At 42.4% G+C, this 20,807-nt stretch overlaps 1 protein-coding gene across 5 annotated transcripts in view; it reads right to left on the reverse strand.

Moving 5' to 3' along the window:
• Positions 1-20,406, reverse strand: part of ash1l (ash1 (absent, small, or homeotic)-like (Drosophila)) — a 33,544-nt gene extending 13,138 nt beyond the window's left edge. For 2 of the 5 annotated variants that reach the window (XM_037692915.1, XM_037692913.1), the window contains exons 1-14: positions 20,196-20,406; positions 19,454-19,559; positions 13,490-14,274; positions 8,265-12,645; positions 4,599-5,262; positions 4,290-4,463; positions 4,087-4,181; positions 3,651-3,724; positions 3,473-3,518; positions 3,151-3,259; positions 2,758-2,964; positions 2,526-2,672; positions 644-752; positions 120-269 (exon numbers count right to left, since the gene is read on the reverse strand). In XM_037692915.1, the coding sequence (XP_037548843.1) occupies positions 120-269; positions 644-752; positions 2,526-2,672; positions 2,758-2,964; positions 3,151-3,259; positions 3,473-3,518; positions 3,651-3,724; positions 4,087-4,181; positions 4,290-4,463; positions 4,599-5,262; positions 8,265-12,645; positions 13,490-14,077 (6,744 nt within the window). In that variant the 5' untranslated portion in view covers positions 14,078-14,274; positions 19,454-19,559; positions 20,196-20,406. Of the gene's footprint in view, positions 1-119; positions 270-643; positions 753-2,525; positions 2,673-2,757; positions 2,965-3,150; positions 3,260-3,472; positions 3,519-3,650; positions 3,725-4,086; positions 4,182-4,289; positions 4,464-4,598; positions 5,263-8,264; positions 12,649-13,489; positions 14,275-19,453; positions 19,560-20,165 lie in introns of all 5 variants that reach the window. The other 3 variants (XM_037692914.1, XM_037692911.1, XM_037692912.1) reach the window with 2 other exon arrangements.
• Between the last annotated feature and the right edge of the window lie 401 nt (positions 20,407-20,807).

A 20,807-nucleotide genomic window follows, 5' to 3' on the forward strand; every position in this document is an offset into this window, starting at 1 on the left:
TATATATATAAAATTAATGCACTAGAATGTGATACATATTTGAAACATTGTCTAAAAGTTGACGTCAACAAAAATAATTCTCAATAATTGTTTTGTTTTTGTTTCTATTATTCACTCACTCTTTTCTTGAGTTGGTGTTTGGACTTCCTTTTTTCCTTGAACCGACCCAACCGCCGAGCCCCTCCAGGTTTTCCAGGCAAGCCGTTTATACGCTGACTCTTCCCTCCAATGATGCCCCGGCAGCTCTCCGAGCCACACTTGCACACTTGCTGCAGAGGCAAGCAAACAGAACGAGCCAAGAAAACTGAAATCAGTATTCAGTTTAGTATGCGACACACGGGTTATGGTAAGATTAAAGAATCATTAACTATATGTTTCAAAAAAAGGAAGAGTTGATAAACAGTTGAAAACAATATTACGTTAACTTATTATTAAGGTCAGATAATAGTAATGATAATGTTTGTTGAAGCCATTATGCATTAAATCTGAATTTGGATCCTGTTTTTAAATAAATTGCTTTCCTTTGAACTCTTATTTGACAGAAATTGTGAAGTGAGGCATGAAATTGTTTCAGCTTCTGTAAGCCATAAAATATTTAAAAATCACTGGTTTACAGAGGTCAAAATATTTAGTGGTGTGTCACCTGCTCTTCAGTATTGAAGGAATGGAAGTTGTAGTCGTAGGTGAGTTCAGTACCGCTGTTGATGTCTTTGAGAGCAAAGAGACCAATCCTGTACACCCCATTCACTGACCTGCAAGGCAGAAGTTAAATTATTTCAATATTTTCAATCAAAGCAAACCAGTAATCGCATACAAAACGTGCACAATTTAAGTTAAAGGGAACCTAAATCTTTTGAAAGGACATTTGAATTATTCCCTGCATGGAGTTGATGGTAGATGTTAACCTGTTAAGAGGTCATTGGTTCTTTTGAGGATTAGCTTGAAAGTTTTTAAAACAAAACACTAAAATTAAAATACATTTTAGACTTTTTTTGTTTATTTTATAAACGTATCAGTGTCTCAGCTTTTCGCTGTCCTTCAAAGAATAAAGCAGACTGTTCTGTTTGTCGGTGGCTTGGTAATTTATTCCTTGTAGAGGGGTAAAAAGCTGGCTCAGCACATTGTTTCACTGCATCTAAGGCTGGGGCGCGTATAATCTCTCTTCTGTGACAAGATGAATGACTCATCAGGCTTTGCACTGGAAATCCACCATTCCCAAATAGGTTTTTATTTATGTTAACATTTATTTTAAATCTGAGTCATTTTACAGTACATACACCCATACACAGGCTGATGCCCTAGATTATGAGCTGGTCTTTGTTGGAGGTCATTGGCTCACACGTTAAATCCTCTCAGAGTAAAATGGTGGAAGCTCTGCTCAGACGAGTTCCCAACTGCTGTTAATTCAGCCACGCTGCGTGAGCAACCCCCTGGAAAACCAGTGGACCGTTTTGGTAAAGTTCAAGTGACTTTAAGCCATTTAGCTCTGTGAGAACAGGCAAGAAGTGAGGCGACTTCATCAGATTACCACAACACCAACGCATTAACATGGTAGGGGTTTCAAGGTAGAGCCTCCTCAGTTCCAGTGAAGTGAACCTGCTACACTTTTAGAGACAAACAAGAAAAACAATTGGACACCTCAGACTGAGGAAATCTTTCGGATGAGAGACGAAACGTATCTACATTTTTTTGCTTTGTTTTTTTTGAATGTCCAGAGGACCAGATTGAACTTTTTTTTATTTTTCTACCTGGATTATTGAGCATGCATGAGGATATGAAGAAAAACAATTGTTTTGTTTCCACTGTGTTTACTTATTTATGTTTTAATTTATAATGCTTTTAAAAGAATATAACAAGCCTACATTAAAGGAAAAATAATAATGTACCTGAAGTGACAATAAAATCATAAAAATCATTAAAAAGTTCACCGACTCATCAGTATGGTGTAGAAGAATGTTCTTTTCCTGAGTGGTATTGTCTTAGCTTATTTATTCAAATATACTTGTACTATGTCAACCGCTGGGTATTTCTAATATTTGCTCAGCAGTCAATTAGTCCCAGGAAACAACCAAGTTAAATGGAATAATCAGACACAAACAAAGACGCAATTAGCAAAACCAACTGGGTAATAGACTAGCCTATTTTCCAGTTTAACAATTTTAACTGTTATAGGCATTTAGGAAGCAAAAAGGTGATTAGCTAGAACAATTTCCAATCTGCTTCTTTGAAACTGCACTCATAACATGCTTGGTAATTTAATCTGACTGACTATATTTAGGAAATACAGTAAACTACACAACTTTGATTATTAAAATGCGTTATTGAAAACAGTGTTCTGTATTGACGATCACCAAACAAATAGTAGTTTACAACAGATCTGGTTAAATCTGTAGCCTCTTGAGGCAACAGTTCAAGGAATGTTCAGAAAGGAATTGGCCCAGTAGTTATTTTTCCTCTTTGGTCAAAAGCCAAAACCACCAAGGAGCATTAGAAGGGAATTAGTTTGAAGCTATTATGACACCCACCACTTCTGCATCTCACAGTTAGGCTCACAGCTGTGGTTTATGAAGCGTGCCTCATTGCCCATTCGGTAGCTGTCAATCACCATCCCACTATCCAGGTTCAGGCAGTAGTGGCCACTATGGGAGAAGTACTGCTGCATCATACGGTTCCTAAGATGTGGTAGAAATGAAGCAGGGGAAGATTAACGGAGAGGTTTCGGAACAAAACGGGTACACAAAATATGACGTGTCTCACCTGAACTCCTGCTCGCTCACCACTTCTCCCAGGTATTCGATGATAAATTGTCCAGAGCGAAGAGGCTCCTTGGTGCGGATGCCCCAACCCTTTCCTTCAGCACGAAATCGCTCCAGACACTGGACCCAGTCGTGTCTCTGGATGTGCTGGTTGTCACACTTATCACTACATGGACAAGTACTGGGAGAGCACTCAGCAAAGCTCATTCTAAGTAGAAAAAAAGAGTATTTTTTTAAGGTATTTTTATATAAAAAGTTTTTTTTTTTTTGACCAACCAAATCAACAATTCTATTCCTGGGGTGAAAAATACACTAAATCCAATGCTGATATCCAACATCTTCTAACGGGAAACCTGATAAAAAGCTGCATTTATTTTGTGTTCTGCGTCGTTACCTATTCAGGCAATCATCCAGGCAACCTTTTTCAGTCAAGTTTTCAGGAGACCTACAGTTGCACGTGGTTGTTTCATAACCAGAGAGAGGCTTCACGTCCACGTAGACATCTGCAGTACATGAACAGAAGATCACTGATTGACATCGACACTTTCTGACACATCCCCACCTGCACAATCTTTAACTCCTGTTTCGCAAAAAAAACGATAACATTTAAAACAACCGTAAAACCAAATATGATGGTTTCTTATGGACTGAAACAGCATTAGTGGCACAAAAAGATTAAATTAGCTAGAAAAAGCTGAACAAAGCCAGTAACTCACTTGATCTGATCTTTTTATAAAGGGGGACATCAGGCCTCTTGTGAAGCTAAAAGAGCAAAACATAAAGGTTTAAAAACACAAATATATTATTTGAAACTAACACATAGTCCACTGCTAAAGGAACACTCTGCTTCAAGCAAATAAAAACTTTCAAACGGTTCTGTTAAAGAGAGATCACCTGATCATGTTTCCACAACCATAAGATGTCATAAGGCAACTGGAAATCTATGCGTTTCTGTCTCAGGTACTTCCCTGTAAACACAAAGCAAACACAATTAAGGGTAAGCGTATAGATTTTAAATTGTTTAAGAGGATTAAATTATTTTGGATCATTACAAGAGCTTAACGACACTCAATTTCTCTGATGAGAGCTTAAAATAAATATATGTTGTAACCTAAAATCTATATCTGGATAATAAAGCTGTTGACTGAAAAGCTTTCCCGACGTTTATTCTTTCATTCTGGGCGTTTATTTTTTTTCCACTTTCATGAGGCAGGCCAATGATTCACATCAAAGAAAAGGAACAGGACTACTTCAAAAACTTTCACAATAAAAGGTTTTTTAAAAAGATATGAGATTGGTGAAAATCACAACTTTTAAAAACAAAACTCACCAACATGTATTGGAGCAGGAAATAAGCCGTATTCATGTTCCCCAGGTACGTACTCCAGCTTCTCTTTCTTTAATTGTAAAATCTGACTGCGAGGGCTGCAGAAGAGGAAAAGCAAAGTGAGGAAGCAGCTCGCCAACGACGCAGACAACCGTATCAGCACCAGAGGATCAAAAGATTCTGCTGAAGTTTTCTTTGTGACTCACTCCTCAGTCTTGTACACATCCGAGTACAGTCCCGCTTTCTGAAACTTTTTTTTCGGAGGTCTGGCTGCTCTCTTCTCTCGTTGGTTGCTTATGGGCAAGGGTGCAGCTTGTTCCTTGGAGACGGGAGCTGGGCACTCTGAGGAACACTGGTCATCTGGCTTTCTTTCTATTGAGCTGAAAGTAAAAGCAGAGGTTCAGTTTCTTGTATCAAATTAATCTTTCTAAAGACACCAGCACTCAAAACCTTTTGAGTATTTACCTCACACTTGAGGGGAAAAATGAACAACAGTTAAATAAAATACAAGTTACCTCTGAAAGTGCTGATGCGCCTCTTCTGTAGGCCAGCTCCTTCCTGTCCCAGTTCTGGACCTTGCAGCCAAGTTACCAGGGTTCTCCTCTTTTTCTGGCACTTGCTCCTCAGCCTCTTCCACCTCCTTGTCTTCTTCAATCTCCCCCTCCTGATAGTCATCCTCATCTCCCTCCCAGTGCTTCCTCTTCGGACCTTTTCTACGCTGCCCCTGGACTACAGTCTCAATAGCATTTGTGGCAGTAGGGCCCTCCCAACCGCTTCGTCCTACGAGCCGTTCGGCCCCACTGTCCCTGAGCCGGCCTTGATTCAGTTCAGCCACCGGGGGAGGGGAAGGTGGTGGGGAGGGGAGCGGATATTTCCTGGGACGTCCAGGACCCCTCTTTTTCACCATGTTGTTTCCTGTGCGAGCCTGCCTCTGCAGTTTCTTGGCACGCAGAATCTTGTTGACGTGATGCAGGCTGCGTTTCGAGGGCTGTGCAAGATGGGAGAGGTGGGCCAAGGAGGAATCCAGGTAAAAGTCCTGAGGGGGTGAAAGACAAGAGGAGGAAGGGGAGGTGTGGGAGTGAAACAGCGAGGGTTGGTGGTGGTGCAGCTGCCGGTGGTGTAAAGATCCTTCAGTCCCTTCAGAGGTCGGGACACCTCTCGTCTGAATACCTAATGACCCTGGGAAAAAAATAAACAAAATAAATGAAGCAATGAATATCATAAAATAACAAAGCTGAGAATTATAAGAAAACTGTTAATTATTGCTTTCCTGCATAATCAAAAGTATTGTTTTTGATAGGATCACTTCCTATTACACTTTATTGCATTTTTATTGCACTTCTGCTTTTCTCTAATACAAAATGAAAGATACTGCATCACTTCAACACAATTTGTTTCACAATTTTCCTCTCACTTTTGGTGTCCTGTGCCTCATTCTGCCTTTCTCCACATTCTCTTTTAGTCTGATACAAAAATAGTTTCCTCAGTGTTTCTAATTCTTAATCAAGTTATTGTCAGAATAATAATAGAAAGGTACCCTCTGATGCAGCTCACAATGATGACCTCTGAGAAGGGAGAGGGAGACTGACAATAAATGAAACCACTGCGTTAAGGTTCGGAAACCCCTCAAGTTGGAAAGAGTCTAAATACAATTTAAGGTAAGATATTGGAAGCGGTTTTGCATAAATCCTTGTGTAAAGCCAGAAAAGGGGTAATTTTCTCAAAATTTAAAAACTACATTTAAGGGCCCCAGTTGAATAGTTTGATGTTAAACTAATTAAATAAACTGGAATACAACAATCTGACAGATCGCACTGCTAAATAAAAGTTATTGAGCCTTGTCATTTTTTTGTCTGAGTCAAATAAATGATCAAGAATAATAATTACAAGAGTTTAAGCTGCAGTGGATGATCTACTCTTTGACAAACTGTGCCGTGTGTACATTTTTATCTGCTATTATCCACCAGTATTTAATATAACGGAACATGCTTTTTAGCTTACAATAATTGGGTTTGTGCCAAAAACAATATTTTATTATAACTAGAATATTTAGAGGTTTAGAGGTTTGAATGGTGGTTTCACTTCTCATCTGACAAACAGCAGTGATGACGCAGAGAGTATCCTTGGATAATTTTAAAAATGCTCTTTTTTCGTCAGCAGACGATGTTACAGAAGTGTAATTAAACCCTCAGGAGTTCACAAAGACTGCTCAGTAAGCTCCAACACGTAGGGAAGTTATATATCCACTGCTGCAATGTTTAAAACATCAATTAAACACTTAGTAGATGCTGACATGATGCTAACAAAAGGCAATATGACATGCTGATGTGAGAAAACAGGCTTTTACATTACAGGCTCTACTTACTTTATGTAATGAAGTTACACAGGATGAAACAAAAAATACGATGTGATTTCATCTCTCACATGCACATGAGGAGCATTTAAAATGTGACAAATGCAGATTAATGGAGACATTTTGGAGTTGAAGTCAGCCTCCACACCATCACAGACATCTACACCTCTAGATGCAGGAAGAGGGCCACCTGCATCATGAAGGACCCCACTCACCCAGCACACACAATTTTTGCCCTGCTCCCCTCAGGAAGGAGGTTATGGAGCATTAAGTGTTGAACTACTAGACTGAGGAACAGCTTCTACCCTGAGACTGTTAGACTCATGAATATCTAACCAGGATAATCACTGTGAAAAAACACATCATGATGCTGCTGATCTGTTTCAAGTTGCTGCGTTCATTCGTATATCTGCTCACACAGACTCATGTTTATGCTGCTGTTCGGCGTATTGTTTTTATGCTCTTAATGCATAACGTATTTTTAGTTAATGTTTTATCTTAGTTTATATCTTAGATCGTATTACTGTTTTTCTTTGCATTTTATTGTTGAATGTAACTGGGACCCTGTGTACACATTTTCGTTCCACCACATGTACCACATGTGGTGCGAATGACAAATACAGAAGCTCTGACTCTGAAATGGCTTAGTTGTGAGCAACACTGTTGTTTGATTTCATATTATTTAAAAAAATATTGAAAGTCCAGCTACCACCTAGCTCTATCCTTAGACCCTCTTTGACCCCCCCCCCCCCCCCCCACCTGCTTCTGTCACACATTACGTGCCTTATGTGCCAGCCAACTCCTCAGACTCTTGCCTTGACCTTTAGTGTCACCGCCCTGCCTGTGAACGGAGGTTGACCCCAAGTTCTACACTGAAATACAGGATTACGTGGCTTGTTTTGAACTGCACCACACTACCTTAACAAGAGCCTTTTAACATCTTAACTTACTCTGAGATACAGTTAACATTTGATTACACTCATGAACACCTTTTGAGCATTTGTTGCAGTACAAAGCACCACTTCCGTCCAACAGCCATTTGAAGTAATGCAGAGAAAGCCAGATCACTCCTTACATCAGCAACATTAACTCAGCCCAGGTGCTGGGTGTACTGCTGGAGAGAACTGGGCCTCATATTGTGGGCTTTTGAGGAGAAAGAGACTTCTAAAAATATCACGTTAACAAAATATTCCACCCCTTCAGTAACGTGATCTCAGACAAAAGTGCTGCATCAACTGTGGCAAATTATGGCCCTCCAACCTCAGAGAAAATCCAGTTAAAGTAATCACACATTCTTCTTTTGCCAAGAAAGTAGACAATAGTAAAAGCTACCAAATGTCTAATGTTGCATCTACAGGGGCTGTAACGGTGTCTTTTTACAGATAAAATAACTGTGCTCTTTTTACTCTCAGAGGGTGGACAGATCAGAGGGCAACAAATGGAGACCTTGTAATTTATTAATGCTTGTTGTAGCCACAACTTAAGTATGAATGCTTCCTGCACTAACCACAGCACAATCTTCCAGCCCACAATGAAAAAGTTTTCATGAGGCACATGTGTCTATGGGTAGAGATCAAACAAAATTTTAGTGCCCACTTGCTGCACCACATGACAGTGACTAAAAAAAATGCTGTCCTAATTCAAAAGCCGAGAGTTCATGCTAGTTCTGACTGACTGCTGCACACTGTTCCACCGTTACCACAGCTGTGCCAACACAAGACAATTATATTCAGAGAAGTTACAAAGCTGTTTAGCTTTCCATGCATTAGTTTGTTGAAAGCAACCCATTTACATAGGTTTAGCGTTACTCTGACAGAATTGGACTCACCTAACTCCCTCCTCTCTGCTGATGTCGAGTGGTCCTTCCTCACCGGCCGATCCATGTGGCTGAAGTTGGAACTGTCTGCGACCATTTCCGTCTTTCTGTTCCTGCCGCCCTTCAGTGAAGTTCGGGTGAGAGCCGAGGCAAAGAGATTTGTGCGATTAGGAGAATCGTGAGCTTCTACATCCTCTGTGGGAGTAAGCGGCTCCTCATCCTCACTGTCAGAGCAGCCTGCTGGGTCGCCGGCCCGTCCATCTGAGAACAAGCCCTGGCCAGGGGCCGCATGGTTCCGTGAAAGCTGAGAATAGTCTGCTTCAGAACTACCCATTCTGAACCAGGATGCAACTGGATGACTGCCTTTTGTGCTGCTATCCAGTGTAAGCCGAGAAGGTCCTAAACAGGACATGGAGCTTTCTTTGCGCTTGTATCTGTCTGCAGATGATGATGAAGAAGAAGAGGGTGAGTTTGCAGAGGTGGCGGCAGCTTGCTTACCGGTAGTGGTACCAGAAGCGTCTCTTCCAAAGCGGCATCTTTGTAACGACTCGGTCATTCCCAAACCACCAATGCGCTCTCCTTTACTGGATGCTCCTTTGTCAGAAACACCTGCACTAGCTCGACTCCCCGATCCACTCCTCGCCGCTTCCTCCCTGTCTTCCTCAGAGCAGCGGTCTCTGTGTTTGTGCCTGTGTTTGTGTTTATGATGCCAGTTGAAAGAAAGATCAGAGGACATGGGTGGGAAAAGGACAGGGGATCTTCCTCCTCCTAGATACTCCTGCCTGAGCAGTTTGTGTTTTTTCTTGTGAAATTTTGATGGGTTTAGTAGTAGATGTGAAGGGTGGTGATGATGCATGTAAGGAGTGGGGGGTGGTGGAGGGAAAGATGGTGAGTGGTGAGAGTGGTGGGATGGAGCTGTGTGAGGCGACTGGTGGTGTGGGTGAGGATACAGGGCACTTGCAGGTGGATAGCCTCTGTAATAGCCCAATCCCAGAGGCCCAGATGAGTAAGGAACTCCATAAGAAGGATGATAGAAACCTCCACTTGAGAGTGGGAATCCCAGTCCTGGTACAAATGGAACCTCAGACATGGAGTCCCTCAGTTTGGGAGGTCGTCCACGCTTTTTCTTCATGTCTGGTTTACGAACATAGTGCAACGGATCGCAGGAGTATGCAGGATGAGAATAAAACCTGCCAAAATTAACCCTGAAGATTGTAGGCAGGAGGTCCCTGTGAACATAGTGATGAGGAGGTGGACCACTCGGGCCTCCGATTCCACCACTAGGTCTGTTTCCCAACCCGGGCATTCTGGTTGTTCCTGGTGCTATGCCTATTCCAGTGTTGAGCCGGTGTCCTGCTGAACGGTGTGTAATCTGTATTTCACTTAGCATCACAATTATCTCATCTAGCTCAGCAAGAAAGTCCGGGTCAAGTCGACGAGACCGCAGCTGCAAATACTTCTTCTTTCGTTTCCTCTTCTGTCTCTTTAGCTTCTCGTAGCCCGGGCATCCATGGTTGCGGCGTTTACACTTGTGCTTATGTTTCTCTTTGTGGCTCAGTAAAGAGGAGGCAGGAGCTGTTGGGTGTGGTCTTCGAAGGTCAGGCGATAACCTTGCCCCATGGGGTGATGGAGAAGGTGAGGGACGCTCCATAAGCACAGCAGAGTGTCGACGTCTGCCTCTGGAATTAAGTCCCATCCCTGGAGCAATTGCCGAACCCATGACACCAGGCATTAATAATCCCATTCCAGTTGGAATCCCAATTCCACCCAACCCGCCAGCCCCTCCAGCCTTCTCTCCACGATCAGATGTGCTGTTATTGTCTGTTCCTATGCCACTGTCACTGGGCACTGTCTCCTCACTGTGGGACTCACTGACTGGTGATGGAGTGGCTTCTTTCAGCTCACTGAGGGGAGCTGGGGAGGTAGGATGGAGTGGCCTTGGAGGAGAAAGTTTATGATAATAATAATGCTGCCTGTAATGATGGTGGTGGTGAGGGTATCCTCTGCAAGATTTTTTCTGGGATGCTGCTGTGGCCACTGAGGATAACGTAGAACCTAGGACTTTGTTAGGGGCTGAAAATGTTGGGGGAGGGAAGGAGAATGTGTTGTGGCTATGATGGGAGCTAGAATAGTGAGAGTGACCTGAAAAGTGCACTGAGCCAGGCTCCACGAAGCTGGCATCACTGATCGGACTGTGGCTTCCACTTGATTGTGAGAGGGAGGGAGAGGGAAAGACCTCTGATGATGAGAGCTGGTGCTGAGAATGTGACTGATGATGATGGAGAGGGGAAGTGGTATTTGGAGACAGAAAGGGTTCTGACAATGACATTGAAGCCACTGATTTTGGTTTACGACCTCTCCTTTTGCCCATGTATATTGTCCCTTTTTTACTGACATTAATTTGTGGCCCTAATTTCCCCCCAAAAGAAGCAGCAAGGGAGGATAGTGACTGTGTTGTATTTTCCCCAGGGCTCACCACTGTACTAGTGCTGCTTTTAGGAACTTCTTCTGTTCTTGGGCCTAAAAAGATCTGACTCAAAAATCTTTTACGTTTCACACTTTTCATCTTATTGATTTTGCCAATGATAGTTTTCATAATAAGCTGTCCATTTCCTTTACTGCAGAACCGTTTGTCTCCCATGTCTCCTGCCTCAGGAGCTAATGTGGGAGGCTGGCCTTCTTGGGGTAAAGTAGGAGGCAGGCGCTTTGGACGTCCACGTTTTCTAGGCATAGGCTTAGGGGGGTTTAAGTCCACCTCTGGGTGAAGAACAGGTGGGTCCTGCTCTTCCTTGGACTTTAGCAAAGAAGAAAAAACTTTGGAGGAGGCTAGCTTATTGGAGGAGTTCCCAGGTGCTGGGGCGTCAAGTCTGGGCATTTTAGACTTTGGCCTCCCCCTTTTGTTAGGTCGAGGTGGAAAAAGCTGTGACATTGAACTCTGATGCACAGGATTTGGTTTGGCCTTATTTGGGTTTGGTGGCCTGCCTACAGGTCTTTTAACTGGTGGTGACAGTATTTCTAAGCTTGTAGATAAAGGCAGGGTGCTTTTGTTTTCACTGAAGAGACTGCCTTGGTCTGTTTGTAGACTCTGCATTTTGTTCATAACATGAGTCCAGTGAGGTTTACTCCCCCTGCGCTTTTTGAAAGGTTTACTGTCCTGTTCATCATTTGAGTCCAGAGATGAATCAGGAGAGTCATCTCTAAGAGGTGTTTGTGAACCTTCTTCATCATCTGGCTCAAATGGAGAAGGCGCCCTCTGTCTAACAGGCTCAGGAGGGCTAGTACTTCGTCTAGGTTGACTACCATCCCTGTTAGGACTGCGCTTACTTGGACTAGAACTGTTCCCCCTCTCAACACGCAGTAACTGATTACTTGCTACCCTATCTTTCCCCTCTGGTTTTCCTGTTCCTGTTGAAGGAGGGCACTTAGTCAAGTCTCTGGGGCTTTCACTGTTCTGCTCCTTTAAACCTGCACCACTTTCCTCTGCCAGAGCTGGGGACTCTTGAGCATGGTGTCCTTGTGACGGAACAAGCGAGCCCAGATGACTCACTGCACTCACTGTTCTCTGCTCAGCTGAAATAGAGGAAGAGGATGAAACTGGGCAAAATGGTGATGTGGTGTGTAGTGAGCTCTGAGCAGGGCGCGACTGTGGCTTAGAAATACTGCTGTTGCTGTTTTCACTGTTGCCGTCCTTTGACATAGATGACAGGCGATTATAGGGGAATGCAGGGCTGCTGCTGCGACTACTGCTGTTGCTGCTACTAATGTGAATGCTGTTGTTGCCGCTGCAAACAGCTTTTCCAGCCTCTTCTGAGTCCTCCTTCCTTCCTTGCATCAGGTAGAATGAATTTTCTGGAACGCCGTCTTTGTTCCTAGAACCGTAAGGACGACCAGGTGGTCTTGACACAGGGGGTGGAGGAGAAAGGTGCAAAATTCTTGAATATGTGTTCCTATTGGCCATGGCCCTGTCCCGTTGCTTGGCTGTGGGAGCCATGAATCCTGAACTTGGGAGGGGAGGAACAGGATCAGTCTTTGTTGGTTTAGTTGGTTTAGGGAGCTTTGATGGAGGGCAGGTCGCTATTAGCTGGGCTAATTTCTCAGTTACTGTCGGTGCTCCCCAAATCTGAACACCTTTGTCACTGTCTTTCTGAACATCTGTGCTGCAAGTGTACTGAGGAGGCTTAACACCCTCAAATGTTGGTTCTTTTGACGCAGGTAGCGGTGATGGAGGTGAAGTTGTTCGTGGGTTTGTTTGTGGAGTTGGTGTTTTCTTTCCAGAGGAATGTGATTTGCTGTCTGATGGAGGACGGTGAAGATTAAGGGGTCTTTCAGTTGTGATAGTAGCCAATTTTGTATCAGACTTTGAATCTGACTTGCAATCTGTCTTTGGTTGCCCCTGCTGAAGAAAATAATTATTTAGTAAGTGATTAACATCTAATTTAATTCAGTTTATGTATATAGCGCTGAGTCATCTCAGGGCACTGTACAAAGGCATTCACATACATTATAATAGCCAATTAATAAAATGTATCTGTGGAATCTATATCTATAACATATAATGGAAGAAATACACTGAGCAGGACATGACTGTGCATTTCTTAGGAATACACTGCCTAATATTATAAAAATATCATTACAGGGGTATAATTTACATTCCTACAAACAAAACAAGTTTTTAAATTCAAACTTACACCAAGTATTAAGACACATACAAACACACCAGTAACCTAAACCCAAAAACACATTTTTGCTCATATGTTACAGTTCATTAAATCTACTTTCAGTCCACTGCTGCTGCATATTGAGAACCAGGAAGAGAGGGAGGAGTTGCTTCACAAGGTCAGACTGGGGACAGAGAGGGAAAGCTACTAAGAGGGGTCATGCAGGGATGGGGGGTGGAGAGGACACAGCTAGGCAGAGACAGAGGACAGACGACACAGAGAGAGGGAGACTGGAGGGTGAACCGTGATGAATAGAGGCGAGCCAATTGAGAAGACAAAGAAAACTAAAGAACAATTTATGCCCTGCTCTTTATCTGTGCGCTAACACAGTAATTACTAGGGCAGCTTTGTTGTTGCCCGCTGCCTTAGCAATGACTGAAAATATATTTTTTTAGGAAGAAGAGTAGGTAAACAACTTCGGAGACAAAGAAAAGTGCAGTAATTTAGTCAAACAAAAGATAAATTTCATCAAAGTGTGAATCTACTGCTGAATCAAAATACAAAAACTGAGAGACTTACCTTTTTGGATGGAGCACTCCCATTCACTTGGGAGGGTGATGGGGTTTTGGTGATGGTAGGAGGAGCAGGAGGAGGTGGTGTAGAAACCTTAGCAGATGGAACTGATGAAGATGATGAAGGTGGCTGTTTGTTCACACTCTGATTCTTCTCCTTCTCCTTTTCCCGGCCTTTTGAGGGACTCTGGCTCTGACTGCGAGGGCCATCACTTGCAGCCCCTGCACGGCTTCCACGAGCACTACCCCCTCCACGAGCCGTATGCCTCACAGTGGCCCTGAAGGCTGGTCGGCACACATAATTTTCCAAGATCTTCGGGGGCTTCTTCGTGCGTTTTGCTTGAAGGCCAATCTTAAGTTTGACGTTGCCCTCAGACAGGTTGCTCTCTTTGACAGAAAACTGAGACTGGTCATCGTTGGCAACTCCTGGCCCACCTGCATCAGCAGGGACAGCTGCAGCATCTTCTTTCTCTCTGTCCCGCTTCTTTTCATCCTCTTCTTCTTTCTTTCCACCCCCTCCATCCTTCTCTTGCTCTCCTGTGGGAGCACTGGAGAGAGGTGGAGTTGTAATTCTCCCCTGAACCTTTTGATCCATCAGAACTTTAGGAAATGTGGACTTATGTTTGAAAGGGGAGGGGTGTGTTGTGGATACCACGTAGTTATTGTATGGGGAAGGGAAAGGGATGAAGGGGGAAAAGGGGAGAGGGGATAACTGTGAAAATGATGCTCTCCTTGGTTGGAGTCGGCTTCACTTCTTTCTTTGCTGTCCAGCCCTCTTTCTTCGTCCTTCAACTGTACACATAGAGAACGGTAATGCAGGGAAGTAGAAAAGAGATAGGGTAGAAGAAAATTAGTCACTGCAACACAGTAAATGAACAAAACAGAGATGACTTTAAGCAGCGTTCAACAGCTAGGAAGTATGTCACATTATATAAAGAAATATGATGAAGTTGATGCAGGAAATTGACATGACGCGACCTCTCAATCAACCTAGTAGGCGCTTCAGCAACAGACCAATCTGCGACCTCAATTTGTCCCGAAGTGAAATGCCCCTTACCTGCAGGAGCTGCACCTCTTTCTCTCCGTCAAGAATGTCTTTATTTAACCAGGCAAATCCCACTGAGATCACAGATCTCTTTTGCAAGGAAGGCCTGGGACTGAAGGAAGCCAAACATGCATGTTTTTGGTCTGTGGGAGGAAACCGGAGTACCCGGAGAAAACCCACGCATGCACGGGAAGAACATGCAAACTCCACACAAAAAGACACCAGGTCCAACCGGGGATTGAACCCAGGACCTTCTTGCTGTGAGGCAACAGTGCTAACCACTGAGCTGCCATGCTCCCAATGTATATCTGCTACTTATGCGCTTTTCACTTGTAAACAGGTTAGATTTGTGAAAATGTACAAATTTGCACTGTTCGAGTGTTGCCATTGTGTTAAAGAGAGTAAATGTCATGAATAAATTTGACATTAAACATAATCCAAGTTGAAGTGTTACATCATTTTCAGCCCCATTTTTTGGCATCTGCATTTGGTAGCAGGCCAAATTGACAAAGACCGTGCAGAATAATGTATTTTAATTCCACAGCAGAGAAAGCCATGTAGGCTCTGCAAGTAGGTCTAGGGAAAAAAATATTGGTATTGGTTATTGGCCAAATAAGTTTTAACATATCGGCATATCGGATATTGGCCAAAAATCCAATATTGTGCATCCCTAATAGTAATAATAGTTTAGAGGGTGGAACACAGTTTATTCCATTCCCAAAACCTAAACAAACTCAAAAAATGCAAAAGATGGATAAAGGCTGACGGCTGACCTCATGAGCAGCTGATTACAACAATGATCAATGGGAACTACCATGTTTGTCTGTACAAAGGTAACTACAAGTAAATCTTCCATTTATTTTTGTCATGATTACATTGTATGCTTAATGGTTAAATTAAATTGTAATGCTTAAAAGCTAGTTGTGCTTTGTTTTGTATGTATATATGATGCAACTTCTGGTTCCATAAGTTTAGTCTTGGTTTGATATGATCAGTTAACACTAAACCAATTTTGTCCAAAGTGTTTAATAGGCTGCGTAATGTAAAAATTACACTCTTAATAAAAACTGAATTTCATTGTAAGGCTAAGAGCTCCACTATCTAAGAAAGAACAAGAAGAGAGAAGCAGAAGAAAAAGAAATTTTAGACGCTGCAGAAACTGTGAAAAAGTTTCAGAAATGTTTTGATTGTTGCTCTGTGAGCCATAAATTCTACTTTTTAAATTTAAAAACATCCCTCTCACACCTGAACAGCTCCAACTCTTCACTGCACGGGAAACGTTTTTTTATTTCTGCTGTGATTTAAAGCTTCTCAAAGTTCATGCTCAATCATCCAGCTACCAAATCCAATAATTCTCAGTCGGGTCATCTGGACAGTTTCTTTTTTACAGATCTTCTCAAACTTTCCAGCTTCTGACCCACAAAAAACATGTAATCGTTAGTTTTTGGTTATAATTTACAAATACGACAAAAAAAAAAAAGTCCATTAAATAAAGATACGATGACAGAACGACGACTACAATATTTTTCAATAAATTCTGATTATTTTTTTTTAGAAATTTCATGTCAGTTATGGTAAAAACATGCAATAAGCAGCCATCTTTAAATGTTACTTTTACTTCTGGAGATGGTCTCAGGACCCAATATTTGTTTTTCTACGACCCACAGAGGCGCCCAGACCCCAGCTTTGGGAACCAGTTTAAAAGATAAATAATGTTATTAACCTGCTTTTTATGATGAATGTTTCTGTTCAGATGACTTCTGTTGTGACTTGGTACTATATAAAATAGACCTGTCACGATAACAAATTTTGCTGGACGATTAATTGTCTCAAAAATCATTCTGATAAACGATAATGTTGTTTGAAATTTGACAATAATTAGTAATTATTGTCAAATTTAAGAAGAAATTTTGGGTAAATTTGTTTTGAGAGTGGTACCTTTTTTGACCACTGGATGGCAGTATAAGACTGTTTGAACCGAAGGATGGATAGTGAGGGAGTGAGCAGCGTATCTCTAAGAAAAATGGGAGGGAGGCCCCTTGACGTGACATGGGCAGTCTCTCTTTCCTTTTCTTCGGTTCTCAAAATGGCAGACGCTCGGTGTGGTTTGAGCTCTTTAGCATAGCATTTTTCACACAAAGCTTTTAATAAAAAAAATCAGTAAACAAGTTCTCAGCTTCTTTTTGCAGAGAAAAACTTTTCACACGAAGGCAGTGGTATTCAACCGTGAATTTTGGAGCTTCGACAAGACGGAGGGTTTTCCCCCCGAGGTCGGCCTGTTAGCTTAGCTCGTAGCTTAGCTTCTCAGTTCAGCTGCTTGTAACGATCCAAAAACGCAATTTTGGACGGTTAAAGCTGATTTTAAAGAGAAAAGAGTAAGTGAAGAGCACCAGAGTTGAGCCTTTTGTCATCCAGTGTCTTCAGTAGAAAGAGAGAGACACGAAGAAACGATAAAGCCGATAATTGTAAATGAGGTTGATAATTTTCATTTATCAGGCGATTAATTGATTTATTGTTTATTGCGTCAGGCCTATACATAATTAAGCTCAATTGAATTGTATCGCCATTACAGCTATCTTGTTCGTATGTCGAAGGTTAGCTCACGCTGGGTTAAATTCCCGTGCAGGCGGAGCGATATTACAATGAGCGCCATTCAATTAGAAACTGTTCATCCTCTCCAAATTATTTTGACTCCATCCTCTCCTCACAGTCTATATAAATAACATGCGACCCACTTACAGAGGCAAGGCGCTCCTACCTGAGAAATGTATTTTTAGACTGAGGGCATCAGATTGGTCCATCTGCAATTTACAAACCCCACATGGTCCAAAGTCAATAGTTAATCCCACAGCCCTAACTGAATGAGCAACCGCTTAAGCACCCTGGTGACTGTGATCGTGGCGAACTGCTCATACCCTGCCTTAGCACAGCAACAGCAGCAGAATGCTTCTTAATTGTGCTCCATAGAGGGCAGCCCAATTCAATGAAGTTGTCTACAGCTCCCTATAGCTACTGAGTGATTTAATGCGGATTCGCCCCCAAGCAGGTGCTTTCTCTTTGTGAAGTCATTTGGAGGCAATTCAGAACTGTGACCTCAGCACATTATGTCCCTCGGGGACAACGCAGACGATCCGGCTGCCTTTCCCAGCCTCTAACAGCAGCAGCAACTGTGAGTGAGTGATTAAGCAGCAGTTTTCCTGTACTCTACATTAATGGAGATCACTAAAGGAGGTATCTAATGGAGCCTCGAGAAAGTCCTACAAGTCTGAACGTCAGTAAAGCATCCACAGCTACAGGAATATTTTGTACATGAAGTCTTACACAGTGTTTGTTTTGGATTATGACTTCCAAAAGCTGAAGTATCTTTTCTGTTGAACCGTGGCGTAAAAACAGTGAAACTTTTTGGTTACGAGCCTAAACTTTTCTGACGCCTACGTTTCAGTGTTTTCTTTCTTCAAACCACACCTCCCTCTTCTCTTTTACACTCCATCGATCTCTGCACTCCTTTGGTGTTTTTAAAAGCGTTTTTTTTTTTTTTTCCTGCTTCTTCCCTTCTATTTCTCAAACCGGGAAGTCACTGGTAACAGCACACAAACTGAATCTGCCGTGTTCCAACTTTAATCAAAAACACATTTCACCCATCACCCACCCCCGACTGAATATGTTCTCTGCGTCCTCCCTACACACGGTGACAAACGCTCCCTTCATTCTTTCATACTAAACACTTGCGGTGATACGAGCTGCCTGACTGCAGCTATGCCAAAAATAAGCCGCCGTGGTGCCCAACCGACGCACGGTGTGACAGAGAGTCGAAACGCTTCTTTGTAAGTCGGCCGCTGGTGCTTTTTTTAGGCTGTCTTCCAGATTAATAATCCTCAACATTAACGCGCATCAAGTTTGGCTTTAAGGTACTTTTCTATAGGCAAAACTACAAGGACAACAAAAATGTACAGTCATTACCAGTCGTACCGCAATAACAACACTACTGGTTTTCAGGACTGAAATTAGTCACCCTAATGACGCTTTTTATCCTTCCGAGAAACGCTTGAGAATGAAAGTACGTTAATATAAAACGAGAGCAGACTTTAAAGCATACTATAAATACCAGAAAAGTCTTAGTATCAGGCCAACAACCAGGAAAAAAGGGCAGAGCATGGAGGAACGTAGTAAACAACTTCCCGGGCCCCCTCCCATTTCTTTCCTACTCGTTTCTTACTCCCACCCTCACTCCCTCCTGTCTCGCTTTTGCACACGTTGTTCATAACTGCTGATTTCCCTCTGGCCACGGCAATACTATTCCACCCCCACCTCCCCTCCAGATCATTCACACGAGGGCTGCCCCGAGAGCTCCCTGTCATTTTCGGGGCTTTTACGCCACAATTAAAATTCCTCCACTGCCACTTCTGTTCTCTATCCTTCACTAACCCGAGTGCTTTACACCTGCAACAGACTAACCTATAGATTAGAAAGTGGCTGAGATGTTGGGAACCCTTTGATCAGGCCAGAATATAAATGGAAAGAAGTGACAGCTGTCAATCAGGACGCAGCTCTGCAGCAGCACAGTTCATTACAGCTTCATAAACTGAAAACATAACTGTTCGACCATTTTTTTTTTAAAGTACTTTCTCTCCCTTCTCTTATGCAATAAGAAACAGGGGGCTGACTGAGCAGCAAATAAGTCAAATTAGTTTAATCTGCATTTGCTTTCCTGCACAGTCAACAGCAGCTCTCATGGGAGCATCTCCTCTATCACCTTCAATTGTCAAAGCAGCTACCCACTGTTTACTCATACTGATAATAACTGTCTTTATCTTGAGAAAACCCACATAAACTCTTCATTTCACCCAACAGGGAAGCCGATTCAATCGTGCATAAACATTAAAATCTGGTCAAATCTAAAAGATGCGTTTTATTTACAACACTCACCTGTGAAATAGTCCAGAAAACGGTGTTCACATTGTTCGGCTATGTGTCCTGTTCTCCATGTGTATCAACGTGGTGGCCACATTTTCATCTTTTAATCCTCCAACTGCTGGAAGACCAAAACAAAACACGGTCAAACCTCAATCCCAGAGTTAAAACAAAAACAGCAACACTGAAAATATTACCTGGCTGTCTTGGCACCCTGACCCCAACACATTAAGAGTTTTGTTTATTTTCTAACAACCTGCTAGCTAATTTAAAAAGACAGCTCGTGCAACGTAATTACGCATGAATAGCACAGGGAGAAGCATAAATAGGCTCATTTAAAAGCACGAACGTGCACGTTTTGGGGGTGAGTTAATAGTAAAACGCCTGCAGCTTTTCAAAAACTGCATAATCGAAAGGAGATGTCACAACTCGAAATAAGAGATCCGTCACATTCGCTCGTTGACACTCGTGTTACTACATCTCAGCTACAACGGCTAACGATGCAGGGGCTAAAAGCAGATTTTTGTTGTTTTGGTTTGTTTTTTTTACTCCGACGCTGTTTCACAAACACAAACCCGCATTTACATCCATATAAAAACACGAAATTTCAAAGAAAACTACGCGGCGATTTATAACGCCGTGATAGAAAGTAAGAGATGCAGCGCGGTGTAGGTTATTAAAAATAACACTGTCAACAAAATGGCGGCTGCGTTGAATCAACAGAGACCTGAAATGGATCTCCCTGTATTTCTTCTACCTTGCGGTTTAAACCATTTTCTCTTTCGGCGACTGGTATCCGTAATATCTCCAGAGATGCTCTAAAATCCACAACGACTCGCCGTTAGCTTGGCCTGGATGTGTCAGCGCGGGCCTCTCTCGATAATCCGGCCTCCATGTCTGCTCAGCCCGTATCGCTGTCTCTGTACAACACGGGCATTCTCGTCCCACAGTGGATGTGGTAAGGCAGACCGTTCGTGCATATAATCAAACCACTCATATCTGGGTGTCAATATTGGTGCGTTCAAGTTTCAAGTAGGAAAGTTGGAAATTCTTAAAGTTCTGAGTGAGTAAAATCATCATTCGCTCAAATCGTTATTCAAACCTGGAAAGTTGAAAGTTTCTCATTGGTTCCGACTTCAAAAAAATCCAATATGGCTGCCTCACGCATCAAAAGTGGTGATACTTTTATAATACTTTATAAGACATCTACAATGATTTATTTATTGTTTCTGGGGAACCAGAAACATCTGATGCCAGACAGTCTATGCTTAATCTGTTAGCAAAATATCTCAAGAATTAATGTATGGGTTTTAATAAAGCTCTCGGCAAATATTAAGTAGATGTACAGTAGTCTTGTTACTTGGCGGTT

Source organism: Nematolebias whitei, chromosome 19 (genome assembly GCF_014905685.2).
Source record: "Nematolebias whitei isolate Nwh7 chromosome 19, NemWhi1, whole genome shotgun sequence".
Taxonomy (NCBI): domain Eukaryota; kingdom Metazoa; phylum Chordata; class Actinopteri; order Cyprinodontiformes; family Rivulidae; genus Nematolebias; species Nematolebias whitei.